This window comes from Lissotriton vulgaris, chromosome 11, assembly GCF_964263255.1.
Source record: "Lissotriton vulgaris chromosome 11, aLisVul1.2, whole genome shotgun sequence".
NCBI lineage: Eukaryota > Metazoa > Chordata > Amphibia > Caudata > Salamandridae > Lissotriton > Lissotriton vulgaris.
In genome coordinates, this window is record NC_141699.1 from 1,108,684,166 (window position 1) to 1,108,698,643 (window position 14,478).

At 44.6% G+C, this 14,478-nt stretch overlaps 1 protein-coding gene across 2 annotated transcripts in view; it reads left to right on the top strand.

Moving 5' to 3' along the window:
- The window catches only part of LOC147684253 (putative cation-transporting ATPase 13A4), a 296,688-nt gene that overhangs the window by 257,686 nt on the left and 24,524 nt on the right, over positions 1 to 14,478 (top strand). For both annotated transcript variants that reach the window (XM_086944650.1, XM_086944651.1), the window contains 3 exons: positions 971 to 1,043; positions 3,876 to 4,050; positions 7,342 to 7,493. In XM_086944650.1, coding sequence (XP_086800776.1) covers positions 971 to 1,043; positions 3,876 to 4,050; positions 7,342 to 7,493 — 400 coding nt within the window. The remainder of the gene's footprint in view (positions 1 to 970; positions 1,044 to 3,875; positions 4,051 to 7,341; positions 7,494 to 14,478) is intronic.

Sequence of the window (14,478 nt, forward strand, 5' to 3'; positions counted from 1 at the left end):
CAATTTGTCAAATGAGTGGTCCGAGAGTGGGCGTATTTTGCTTTTCATCCTTTTTTAATGTTGCACCGTGTACGGTCTAAGAAAAATGGCACCCAACTGAGATCAGAGGATCACCGGATCCCCCAGGATACCCCTAAACACAAGAGTTTAATGGAAGAGAAGCACAGCTGTTTGAGATCAGGAGCAGCTTCTTGTTAGTCTTAACCTGGGCCTGTTGCTGTGGTGCATACCTGGTGTCCCTGCCCTAGTAGCTCTTCTGCAGCTAACAGAGTTTGCATTGGAAGAAGTCAAGAAACCTTTGGATATGTTAGCATTGGTGTTCTTACTTAGTAAAGATGTTTTTATATAAATATATAAACATGATATAAACAAGAACAACCCCCAGCCCCACAAACTCCACAGCAAAAATAGTGCTGTTTCCTGTAGGAGCAAATGATGAAATTCCAAAAGCCGGGAGATGAAGGTTGGCATTGTAGACAGTCAGAGATCCCATCTGTAGAGAGTTACTTCCATGTTTGTTGCATGACTGGGCCCTCCGATGAATCCATTTGCTTGAATGTTTCTGCGCATCCATCATGTGCATCTATTAAAATTGACCAATAGTGCATGTAATCAGCAGTCCCCATCAGTCACTGCACAGCTTTAAATCTGGGGCTACAACTGATATCTTCTCATTTACCTCCACTGTTGTGTCCTTCTACACAGCTGTGCACAAGTGCACACAAAATAGTATTTTTGAATTTAGCATCCAAGTGCACAACTGTAATGTTTACTCTCTAGAATGAATCATTAGACTGATGTCATTTTAAGGGGCAGCTCAGATATACATATTGAACTAGAAAATCTGAATTGATGACTTGAATTGTGCATGACAGCTTCTCTCGATACACAATGAACTAACTCTGTGTGCATTGATACTCACAGTAATAGACTTTTTATTGTTTGTCCTGTTTTTCTTCCACTGTTGCAGCACGTTGGACTCTTTGGAAGATGCCAGAACCTCATTGTTGATCTGGCGATCTCAACAGGGGTGTGCTTAACAAGTACGATTCTACACTCCGTCAACGTGAATCATAATGTATTCTTATTGCCTGAGATTTAAAAAATGTAGTTTGTGGTAGCCCCATTCCACTTGTGTGTGTATGAAATATCGCAAACCTTTGTATTACACATGAACATATACATTTGAAAATATACAACTAGTTACCCTATTGCAAAGATTAATCACTCAGTGATCAGCTCAGTGCCAACACAATGAACCAGCTGCAGGCCAAGACTGAGACACCAGAGGACAAATGCAAAGGCCATGTCATTGGGGGTGTCTCTGATGAGTAGTATATTTGATATCCAGCCACAAAAACACACTCACACCCCTAGATTCCTATTCCCACCCAAAGCACAAACAAACACACACACACACAAATATTTCTTCATTCATCGGATAAGATAGACATACACACAAGCAGAAGCAAGCCATTGTCTCTCTTCATTTATTTCCATTATGTAGACTAAGCAGCATCATAACAGAAAGAGAGATATGAGTGTGGGTATCACCAGCAATCCATAAAACAAAACAAATACACCCTGATTGCATTTGATAGGAAAATCCACTCTTAGGTTTATCTTAAAAAGGTGAAAACTAAGAACAAAAGCCTCTATCCCAATTGCTCACAAAATGTGGCCGCCAATCACCAAAGTGATGTCAAACCCATTATGAGATTCTGGAACATTACCTGAGGTGAGAAAAATACATGGACTCACTACCAGAAAGTTAGTGAAATGGGCTTTGTGGTGAAAAGTTTAATTTAGAAATACTGGGATTAACCTCTTATAGCAATGCCATAAAATAGCTGGTATACGACAGAGAAATGTGTAAAGTGTTTTATTCAGCACCAAAAGAACATTGAAGAAAATAAAATTATAATGATCCTAAACCAATTTAATAAAAAAGAAGAAATATATATGATTAAAACAACACCAATATTCCAAAAATGTTTAAGTGGATCATGAGACATTCATTTCTGATGAAAATGCCAACAAATCTATTAGGAACTAAGATGGTATTAATGAACTTATTTATTGAATGTGCTTACATAGCTCAACAAAGATGCCATTTGGCATCCTGGCCCAGGGCAAAACTGCTGGGAAAGAGAACGGGGGAAAAGTCAACATGGGCTAGCTGTATAAAAAGAAGTTTATGGCCAACTGCGATGAAGCGCGGTTCGGCTACACGAAGTGGATTTGGTCCCAGTCTCTGCTTTTCTTCGGACTTCAAAGAATTAATTTAAAAAAAGTCACTGAGCAGGTAAATTTCAGCAGGGCAAGTCAGGTGGTGGCGTCCGAGGAGGAGGCATCATCATCAGGGAGCCAGTGGACAAAGTCACGGTGAAGATTAATACGTACAGGCTTAGTCTCTTTTAGGGAATTCAAAACTCTCCAGAGGACCAGGCTGCAGGCTGTATCTGACAAGGGCTCCACTAGCCTGAATACCCTTTCTGTAAAGACAGGTTTTACTGCTGCAGAAAAGAATGTAGCAGGAGCTGCTGCAAAATCAGACCGACCAACAATGCTCCTTGGGTGGATCACCAAGCACGTAGATCCTGGTCTCATCTTGGTTCTCAAGGTTCTATTTTGCAGAAAACTCCCAAGATTTGGACTATCGGGGCTCCTTTAGCACCACGTCTATGGGTCCAGGACTGGAGAGGAACCACTTGAAGGATCAGGATTCACTCGGGCTGGGTCTAGTTACGTGTTCAAGATGGTTGGAGCCATTACTGTCCCTGAGCTCTGATTAGGAAGCCAGCCAACTAGCTCTTGGAATCACCCTGGAAGTCTTGGATTCAAGCAGGAAAGCAGATCAGCAGGTCTCAGGTGACCGGGAAGTCCCCTCAGGGCACGGGCAGGCTGCAGGCCACATGGTAGTCATTGTGGTGCAGCAGGGCAGACATCTGAAGTACATAGCAGGCTACAGGTAGCAAGGCAGTTGTCTGTGAGCCCTTACAGCAGCCCAGAAGTGAACTGAAGAGGGTGTCTGAGGGTCCTATTTTTATACCTGGTGCCAACATTGAGATGGAAGAAATTTCTGGAGTTTTCTTCCCACGGAATGTCTTGCCTTCCTGCCCTGTTTCCAGGCTGTCTGGGGCACCATAAGGTAGTGTGAAGTTCTTTGAGTGTGAGCTGAGGCATAGTTTTAGAAGCGAAAGTAGGATTGCGCACAGTTTCCCCCACCCCCTATCCTGCCAACTCCCAGTCCCTTTATTGTGTCGCTGTCTGGGAGGAGTACACAAAGGTCAACTACCAACTACACCTAGTCATACGACCCAGGAAACAGACCGAATGCACCAGATGTTTAGGACAAGAAACCTTTTTTTTCTAAAAGTATAATTTTCAGAATTATGACTTAAAATCTGACTTTACCAGTAAAGAGGATTTAAAATTACAATTCATTAGACACCAAATGTGATATTTCTATCTGCTCCCAAACAAAAGTTACCTCTTATTAAATAAAATAAGGGATACTTATGTCTTCCTATGGGAGAGGTAAGCCTTACATTAGTGAAAAATAAATGTGTGAGCTTTCCATACCAGGACATTTAAAACATAAATGTGCACCTCCAACATTTTAAATACAATGCATCCTTCCCTATAGACTGATTCGGGCCTACCTTATGGGGGGAGTCATATGTAATAAAAAGGAAGTTTTAGGCCTGGCAAGATGTTTATTTTGACAAGTCGAATTAGCAATGTAACACTGCATACAATCTGCAGTGGGAGACCTGGGATATGTTTTAGGGGATATTAAGAAGCAATTACTGTGACAGTGGATGTGTTTGGATCAAAGTGTAATGTATTCATACATGTTTCTTTTCTTTCAGTAAGTTTGAATGGTGCCAACCCAAAGTTATCTCCATACAGACCTACAAACCGACTGATGTCACCCCCTTTTATCCTGTCGATATGTCTGCACACGCTCTTTACCTTCATCATACAGGTCGTTGGCTATGCATCCGTTCTGGAGCAACCGTGGTATAATGCAACAAATATCCATAGGTAAACACCAACTCTGGTGTGACTTGTTGCATTTCATTTTAGGAATTGCAGTGGTCGGTTGCTTTTTTAATGCAGTGGTTTTCTTTATATATTGTTTGCTGCTGCAGTTTCTCCATTTCATAGCACTGTAAATGAAGACTGTAAAACTGAATGGTATTCAATTTTTCAATATCCTAAAGATGAAATAGGGACAATGCTTGTTTGAGGTGAGAGCCGAGTGATACACTAGGGTAGCCATCTCAACCAAATAATTATGGACACTGTCTCCAGTCCTCAATTGTTCCACAAATCATTGCTTCAGGGATGCTGGTCTAATTGTCAATTGAAGCAGAACAAGTCTACAAGGCCCAGAAAGTGTAGGAATAACACCAGCCAATTTATTATTCAAGTGGGTTTATTGTGAACAGATGTCCTCAGCAAATCAAGCTGCACACACTGGAGCTCTCAATCCAGTGCTGGTCATTTTTCATAGCCCGACATTCCATCCTTGGCTCTACTCATCCATCCCATGCTCCAGATTCCATCTTCAACTCTACATATCAATCAATCATATCATATAATTTGTAAAGCGCACTACTTACCCGTGAGGGTCTCAAGGAGCTTGGGTGTGGGATGTTTCTACTGCTCGAAAAGCCAGGTCTTGAGGAGTTTTCTGAAGGTCAGCAGGTCTTGGGTCTGCCGTAGGTGGATGGGGAGGGTGTTCCAGGTCTTGGCGGCGAGGTGGGAGAACGATCTGCCACCGGAGGTCGCTCTTCGGAAGCGGGGGACTGTGGCGAGGGCGAGTTTGGCTGAGCGGAGCTGGCGGGTGGGGGTGTAGAAGCTGTTGAGGTACGTTGGTCCGGTGTTGTGGAGTGCCTTGTGTGCGTGGGTGAGGAGCTTGAAGGTTATCCTCTTGTTGACCGGGAGCCAGTGCAGGTCTCCCAGGTGGGGTGTGATGTAGCTGTGGTGAGGGATGTCGAGGATCAGGCGTGCAGAGGCGTTCAGGATGCTTTGGAGCCGTCTCAGGAGTTTGGCCGAGGCTCCTGCGTAGAGGGTGTTTCCGTAGTCGAACCTGCTGCTGACGAGGGCCTGGGTGACTGTTCTTCTTGTTTCAGTGGGGATCCACTTGTAGATCCTGTGGAGCATGCGGAGGGTGTTGAAGCAGGAGGAGGAGACAGCGTTGACCTGTTTAGTCATGGAGAGGGTGGAGTCGAGGATCTCCCATAGGTTGCATGCGTGGGCGGTGGGTGTTGGAACGAATCCGAGTGCGGTCGGCCACCAGGAGTCGTCCCAGGCCGAAGGGGTGGCTCCGAGTTTGAGGACCTCCGTCTTTTCCGAGTTCAGCTTCAGTTGGCTGTTCCTCATCCATTCAGCGACGGCCTTCATTCCTTCGTGAAGGTTGGTTTTTGGCGGTGTGGGGGTCCTTGGTGAGGGAGAGGATCAGCTGGGTGTCATCGGCATAGGAGATGATGTTGAGTTTGTGCCGACGGACTTTCACACAAAGGTCCAGTACTGGAAAACATTTCTGTATTGACCTGGAGAAGGGTGGACACCTCTGGTTGAATGCAGATCTTGAGAGAAGGCAGTTAGCTCACCTATTTGACCAGGTGAGTGTGATGTGCATGTAGAAATCTCAAGTGAATGAGAATCCACATCCCATTTCATTGGTTCTTGTTCAAAGTACGGGCCCCAATATGTGAGCAACTGCTTCACCTGAGGGTCAGGTTGAAATTGATGAGAGTTCAAGGAGAAGTGAACCTGGTGGCACATTCAGAGAATACCAAGAGTCAGAAATGGAAACCAAGTTTAACCAAACTTGGTTGATGTCCTCAGGCACGGGCTGTCCATGTCCTTATTATTTTCAAGCAAGAAATAAAGAATGAATATTTCAACCATATTTGTCGATGACATCTTGATGTATTCAGTGAGAAGATGTGTAACTCTGAATAATGATTCATTGAGGGATCTTAATACCCTGTTCTTTTTCATGTGATCTAAATAATCCACAGCAGCAAGCTGCTAGTATCTTTACCTGGGTCTCAAATATGAACGTGTTGTCCAGCCACATTACTAGATTTCTCACAGCAGATTTAGGTTGGGGATAAAAACCTGGAGAATCTGACAATCCAAGGTCGATCAATTTAAGTCATTACCATCTGCTATGACTGTCTTTTCTCCATTAAGTGTTAAACAGCATGCAGCCATCCATCGTTGTATATGTCCCTTTTGCAACACGCCTCTTTCAGTGTATGTTCCTATCAGTATATTTTTTTCTGCTATAGGCCTCTTTCAGTGTATGCCACGATCAGTATATGCGGCTTTAGGTATATGCCCCTATCAATATATGTCACTTTTAGTAATATGGCTCTTTCGTTATATGCTCCTATCGGTATATGCCCCTCTTACTATGTCAATTTCGTGTATTCTCCTATCGGTATATGCCCCTTTTGCTACATGCCTCTTTCAGTGTATGTTCCTATTGGTACATTCTGTTTTTGCTATATTCCTCTTTCAGTTTATTCTCCTATCAGTATATTCCCTTTCTGCAATATGGCTATTTAGGTATATGCCTCTTTCAGATATGCTCCTATCGGTATATGCCACTTTGTCCATAAACCACTTTGGGTACATGCTCATATCAATATGTTTCCTTTCTGCTATATGCCTCTTTCGATATATGCTAGTATCAGTATATGCCACTTCAACAATATGCCCCTTTCGGGATATTCTTCTGTCAGTGAATGCTGCTTTAGGTATATGCCTCTTTCGGTATATGCTCCTCTCAGTATATTCCCTTTCTGCTATGTGCCTCTTTTGAATTATGCTCCTTTTAGTATATGCCACTATGACAATATGCCTCTTTCAGTATATACTCCCATCAGTTTATTCCCTTTCTGCTATATGCCTCTTTCGGTATATGCTCCTATCAGTATCGGCTCTTTCTGTTTTTTTGGTATATGCTCCAATCAGTATATGCTGCTTTAGGTATAAGCCTCTTTCGGTATACGCACCTTTCAGTATATGGTCCTATTATTATTTGTCTCTTTTGCCATATATACCTTTTTCAGAATATGCTTCATTAGGTACAGGCTCCTACCGATATATGCCCTTTTCGCCATAAGTACTTCACTTTAAATGCTCTTTACTGCTTTTAAGTGAATCACTTCCTTGTAATATATATTTATTTTATATTTTCAAAACAATAGCACAGTGAGTATTTTTCTAGTATTTTCTAGTTTCCCAGGTACAAACTTAGCATCATACATCTGATCAGAAATGGAATAATATATATTTATTTTTATTTCTGTACAGCGCTTGTCTAACTGGAAACCTGGAGGTGGCGAGGTCACCGTTCACGAACTATGAAGGCACCACCTTATTTCCACTCTATGAGGGAACCCTGATCATTGCAGCGTTTGTGTTTGCCAAAGGGAAGCCCTTCAGAAAGCCTATGTATACAAACTGTAAGTGCACATTTTTTTCATAATGTAGGAGTATTATTCAAATGCATGCACAAGGGCTCTATGACAGTGATTGATGACAGCTCTTTGAGGGGTGAGGACACTGAAGGAGTCTGATTGTTTATTATGTCTGCTCCTCATTGGTTCCTGATTTTATGACCAGTTGTGAATAAGCATGACAGGGCTGTGTCCTTATAGACAGGCTGTGGCCTATGATTCCCCGCGGCGCTAGAGATCAAGGGGTTCACTGTCCATTGGGTGGGAGCTACCACCCAGTGGAAATCCAGGGGTCTGGTAGGTGTGAGCGACCACCCAGTGGAAATCCAGGGGTCTGGTAGGTGTGAGCGACCACCCAGTGGAAATCCAGGGGTCTGGTAGGTGTGAGCTACCATCCAGTGGAATCCAGGGGTCTGGTAGGTGGGAGCTACCAGCCAGTGGAAATCCAGGGGTCTGGTAGGTGGGAGCGACCACCCAGCGGAAATCCAGGGGTCTGGTAGGTGGGAGCTACCATCCAGTGGAATCCAGGGGTCTGGTAGGTGGGAGCTACCAGCCAGTGGAAATCCAGGGGTCTGGTAGGTGGGAGCTACCGCCCAGTAGAAATCCAGGGGTCTGGTAGGTGGGAGCTACCACCCAATAGAAATCCAGGGGTCTGGTAGGTGGGAGCTGTGACCAAGGGGAAATCCAGGAGACTGCTAGGTGGAAGCTACCACCTCGTGGAAACCCAGGGGTCTGGTAGGTGGGAGCTACCACCCAGTGGAAATCCAGGGGTCTGGTAGGTGGGAGCTACCAGCCAGGGAAAATACAGGGGTCTGGTAAATGAAAATGTAAATGTAAATGTTTGTGTACTTGTATAGCGCACAGCTACCCGCAGTGGGTTTCCCGGGCCTGTAACGTATAACGCAAGGGAACCCTTCCTGGCTTTCCCTGTGAAGTGTCCACTCCTGGCCACCCCCATGGTGCAGACCAGGCATCCCTCGCGTTGTGGGGGCCGTTGTGGAGACTAAGCAAGCTGTTGCCCAGAGTTGCGGCGTGGGACCCATGATCAGAATAGGCACTGAGGCGAGAATATCCGGTCAGGGGAATTAATGAGCCCGAGACCCGCAGGGGCAGGAATCGAACCCTGGTCCCTGGCCAGAGCTCTGCATCGAGGTCTGCCTGCTCTAACCATTGAGCCACACTCCTCCACAAGGTGGGAGCTACCACCCAGCGGAAATCCAGGGGTCTGGTAGGTGGGAGCTACCATCCAGTGGAATCCAGGGGTCTGGTAGGTGGGAGCTACCAGCCAGTGGAAATCCAGGGGTCTGGCAGGTGGGAGCTACCGCCCAGTAGAAATCCAGGGGTCTGGTAGGTGGGAGCTACCACCCAATAGAAATCCAGGGGTCTGGTAGGTGGGAGCTATGACCAAGGGGAAATCCAGGAGACTGCTAGGTGGAAGCTACCACCTCGTGGAAACCCAGGGGTCTGGTAGGTGAGAGCTCCCACCCAGTGGAAATCCAGGGGACTGCTAGTTGGGAGCTACCACCCCGTGGAAATCCAGGGGACTGCCAGGTGAGAGCTACCACCCAAAAATATGTAGTCTTCATATTTTCTGCTTATGTTTACCCCTCTTTGTTTCATATGTTTGAGTGTGTATACCTTATGAGAAGCATTATAGTCTGATACATTAGAGGTTATTCATTCGTATATATGTAGTCACATGATCTATAATATATTAGAGAATTAAGCGAAGGTGCAATAATCACTTTCTTCAAAAAAGAAGTAAAATTTCTTTTGATAAACAAAACTTCATCCGTATCCCAATTCTTGAGCTAATTCGGTCCTAACCACATGCAGCCCACCTACCAGGATCCGCACTTGCCTCTAAGTGTGAAATGGCTAACGCACGCGTGAATACCCACCGGATATGCAACGTGTATTGAAAACTTGTATGTTCACCTATGATCCACTCATATTTATGTTCCCAATTTTTTTTCTTACCCTATTCATTTGATATGATCGATGACAAGTACTGTCATCATCTATGTTTTAAGGTTATACATGTTCCTAGTTCTTCACTTTGATGTAACATTTGTAAAGCGCTCTGATACCCTTTCAGGGTCTAGCTCGCGCTATATAAAACTTTAAAAATAAAATAAAAGAAATAAAAGAATAATATGTTAATTATTCTATTTGAGAATATATAATGTAAGGCCAGGTCTTTTAAAAATATTCAGAAATGTGCATTTAATCTGGTTACAAACAATTGTAAGGCAGAGAGGACATCTTTGGCCTCCTGGGGGACTTGGATCAAGGAAGCAGAAGCTGCAAACATCCTCCGTGAAGGCCTTAGCCTCCCACCTCAAAGACAGCCTCGCGTATATCAGCTTTTTCGGACACCATAACTACTGAGTGTAAAGACAGACAACAGCCTTCTCCATATGGCCAACCCTTCTGTTGTTCATCTATGACATGCAGTGAGAGGCCACCTTAGAAACCCATAAAGGTCCTTTTGGGGCTGAGACGGTTTAGTTAGAGGCAAGAAGAGAGGCGTTTGTGATGATCCTGTGAGACTCACTGGACTGATTTCTGCCTACAATCCACCATCCTCGAGCCCTGCTCAGGTGGGTCGGAGGCTGCTGTGCACCAGATTTCCTGTTTTGATTGGTAAGTTGGCATCAAGCCTGCACTTCTGCCAGGGGGGTCTTGAAAACCTGGTCTTGGGCCCCATTTTTTTAATGGAATTCCAACAGAAATTATCAGTGGGGCCAATTTGTGAGTAATCTTGAATGACATACGAATTTGCTAGTATTGCTAGTATTACTAATAGGAGAGACATCCAATGTAATATTGGTTTCCTCCCTCAGTTCAGACAGAAACCTCCTTTCTGCTGTGGGTTTGTCAGGCACCTGCTAGTAACAGTTATTCCCCATTTTGATTTGAGGTTTGAATCTCATTCTGAATTTCTTTCACAATGATAGCACAACGAGTTGTGATAATAGTAAACTTCAGGACACCATTAACGCAACACTTCACAGTAAGGAACATCCCAAGGTGATGGGTGCAGTAACCTTTGTTGTAAAGGCACATGCTGCATGCCCCTTTGAAATCTTTTACTCATGGGCGGAGTTTAATTCTGTGGATCCAATCACTAGTCACGTTCATGCATATAAAGCTGCTCCTCTTCCTGCAGAATATGAAGCTTTTAATTCCTACAAATTCTGGTGAGATATCAGGCATGGGAGAGGAAGGTCAGACTGGATCCCTTAAGTAATCCAGGGGCTGCCTGGCCAGTGTTGCCTGGTTTGGTTCTTCAGCTAGATGTAGCTCAATGCTCTACAATTAAGACAGTTACTAAATCAGTTAGTAGATAAATAGAGACAATGTTGACAATATTTCTTACTCACATCATCGACAGGATCATTGGTGCCGGATCAACAACAAATGGATCCTACAGGGTGGGGCAATTACTCGACTGACTAATAATGCAATCATAGTGTAAACTCGCATTAAACAAGACAAGATTCCATTTTTGATTGATTTTGGCTTATTTAATTGTTCTTTGAATGTATACTTTAATGTTTTTAAATTGCTTTATGATGTATTGTATTGCATTTTAAGATAACTGTGATTTTATGGCCTATTAGATAGTGCCGAAACAGAGATTTTGGATTTGTATTGCTTTCAAAATCAATTGGTTGGAAGCAGTCTATCCATACACATTAATTCAAGACAAGCACAGAATGCTACCTATACCTCGCCCCTCCAGCAACAGGGATTTTCTACATCAAAGGGTGCTTCTGTGAGCTGTTTAAACTGTATTTACTGGGGCCTGTGCACTTTGTTTTTTGGCCAGCAGGGGGAGTAAAGCTTTATTCAAACAGTATTGTTAGATTTCGAGTTAGTGAAGCCTTTACCTGCAGAAGTCCAAAGTGTGGATTGAGCCTGTCTGCCTCCTAGGAGATTCTGAACAGGAGAAGCAGCTGCCCAGACCACACCCCAGGCCAGCAGACCATTGGCTATTCAGCTACCAGGCAAGTCTGAGCCCTCCTCTCACACCTGCCCAGGCCCCTTCATGGCCTTGCTGGGTGCACCCCAAATCATTCTCCTCCATCTTGAGTTGCAGCCTACCTGTGCCCCAGATTGCACTGAGCAGAGTCCAGGAAGTGGTAAGGAGACAGACTAGTGCTGTCTCTTCCCAAGACAAAAAGTTGTTTAAAAAACGATTTTCACTTTCTGTGTTTACAGCCTATGCCTGTGGTTGTTACAGTTAAAAAATGTTGTTTTAGCCTGCCTGTAATTGCATATTTTATCACCTGTGTTGTTTTTTAAATTTGTGGTTTTCCCTGCCCATGATTGCATCCATTTAGTGTGTTGAATTGTGGGATTTGCAGTCCAACCTCTGTAGTTTGTCTCGCTCATTCCTTGGTGACAAATCTATTTTCCCTCCAAATTTCTCCTTTGCTCTGTGCTTAGACCTGTGTGCTCAAACAGTGCAACCCCAGCCACCATTTTGTGTTCACAAGCCAGTGAGGCCAGCCCCCTGCCTCCCCGCTCCCCAGCAACAAGGATTTTCTACATCAGAGGGTGCTTCTGTGAGCTGTTTAAACTGTGTTTACTAGGGCCTGTGCACTTCGTTTTTTGGCCAGCAGGGGGAGTAAAGCTTTATTCAAACAGTATTGTTAGATTTCGAGTTAGTGAAGCCTTTACCTGCAGAAGTCCAAAGTGTGGATTGAGCCTGTCTGTCTCCTAGGAGATTCTGAACAGGAGAAGCAGCTGCCCAGACCACACCCCCAGACCAGCAGACCATTGGCTATCCAGCTACTAGACAAGTCTGAGCCCTCCTCTCACACCTGCCCAGGCCCCTTAAGGCCTTGCTCGGTGCACCCCAAATCATTCTCCTCCATCTTGTGAGTTGCAGCCTACCTGTGCCCCAGATTGCAGTGAGCAGATTCCAGGAAGTGGTAAGGAGACAGATTAGTGCTGTCTCTTCCCAAGACAAAAAGTTGTTTAAAAAACGATTTTCGCTTTCTGTGTTTACTGTCTATGCCTGTGGTTGTTACAGTTAAAAATTGTAGTTTTAGCCTGCCTGTAATTGCATATTTTATCACCTGTGTTGTGTTTTAAATTTGTCGTTTTCCCTGCCCACGATTGCCTCCATTTAGTGTGTTGAATTGTGGGATTTGCAGTCCAACCTCTATAGTTTGTCCCTCTCATTCCTTGGTGACGAATCTGTTTTCCCTCCAAATTTCTCCTTTGCTCTGTGCTTAGACCTGTGTGCTAAAACAGTGCTCCCGCAGCCACCATTTTGTGTTCAGAAGCCAGTGAGGCCAGCCCCCTGCCTCCCGCCCCCCAGCAACAGGGATTTTCTACATCAGAGGGGGCTTCTGTGAGCTGTTTAAACTGCATTCACTGGGGCCCGTGCACTTCATTTTATGGCCAGCAGGGGGAGTAAAGCTTTATTCAAACAGTATTGTTAGATTTCGAGTTAGTGAAGCCTTTACCCGCAGAAGTCCACAGTGTGGATTGAGCCTGTCTGTCTCCTAGGAGATTCTGAACAGGAGCAGCAGCTTCCAACTCCCAGTCCAGCAAACCTTATCTGAGGTCGCTGGGACCTTATATGGTCTGCTAGTGGTTAGCACATGTGTACACTGATTGGTGGTTGTATCTGGTGTTTCTATTGGGTTAGGGTTATTGTCCTCATTGATTGGGTATTTGAGGGTTCTTATTGGTTTCTCGGTCTGTGATTCAATCTTTGTAGGGTTGGGACTAGGGCTAGGGTTAGGATTTCTATTGGAAGTAGGGACTAGGGCTTCCTATGTTATTGGTGTTTGGGAGTAGGGTGGGACTAGGGCTAGGGTTAGACCTTTAATTGGAAGTAGCTATTTAGGGCTTCTGGTGTGATTGGTTGTTGGACTAGTTGTGGTACTAAGAGTAGGGTTAGGCTTTCTATTGGAAGTAGGGACTAGGGCGACCTGTACCATTGGCTGCTTGGACTTGGGTTGGGACTAGTGGTAGGGCTAAGGCCTTTATTGGACGTAGAGATCAGTGTTTTTGAACTGATTGGGTGCTTAGACTAGGGCTAAGATTGGCTGTAAGGTCCTGGTCTCCGATTGGTTCTAGATGTTAGGGCTAGTGTTGTGATTGGATAGTGTTAGGGCTAGGGTTCCCATTGGCTGAAGGGGTCACCTGAATACTAGAGCTACAAAAAAGGCCAGGCTTAGGGCGTCTCAGCCCGGGCGTCGAGGCTAAGGGCAGAGAGGACAAGGGTAGTTGCCTGTTTGAGCCTGTTAAGGGCAGCGAGGACAAGGGTAGTTGCCTGTTTCAGCCTGTTAAGGGCAGAGAGGACAAGGGTAGTTGCCTGTTTGAGCCTGTTGGATACTGGTCGGGACTAGGGCCAGAAATGCTGCACTTTTTCTCATTTACCAATACCCAGCCCACACCATCCACATCCACAAACAGGGCAACACACTCACACCAAATATACACCACACACAACACTATGCACAGGTTAATGTACCAGCATGCACCACCAACCCAACCAAACCACATCTACACACCCTACTATCCCAACTCCACACATATCCACCATCACCCACAAACAGTACACAACTCTATCTTATACCACTAACCAATACACTCTTCACTAACACAACGGCAATCAACACCATACATAACTACTTCCCACTCAGACACACTCTCCCTGCTGTAATTACACCTAACAGTCCACCTTTTATCACTACCAAACATATAATGAACCTACAATCAGTTGTCCAACAAACACCCTCCTCTCCCTTCTACCATAATAACACTAACACACAACACACACTGCACACCACCACACTTTGTAACTCTTGAAACAAACCAGTCTAAGATAAACACTCTCACCTCTACTTCATTCCCTCCTACACACACCATACACTCTACCCATAAAAACATCACCATCCCATTTACGTCACAACCTCCTCTCACAAACAATACTACACAACCAAATCCAATGCATGAAACATAT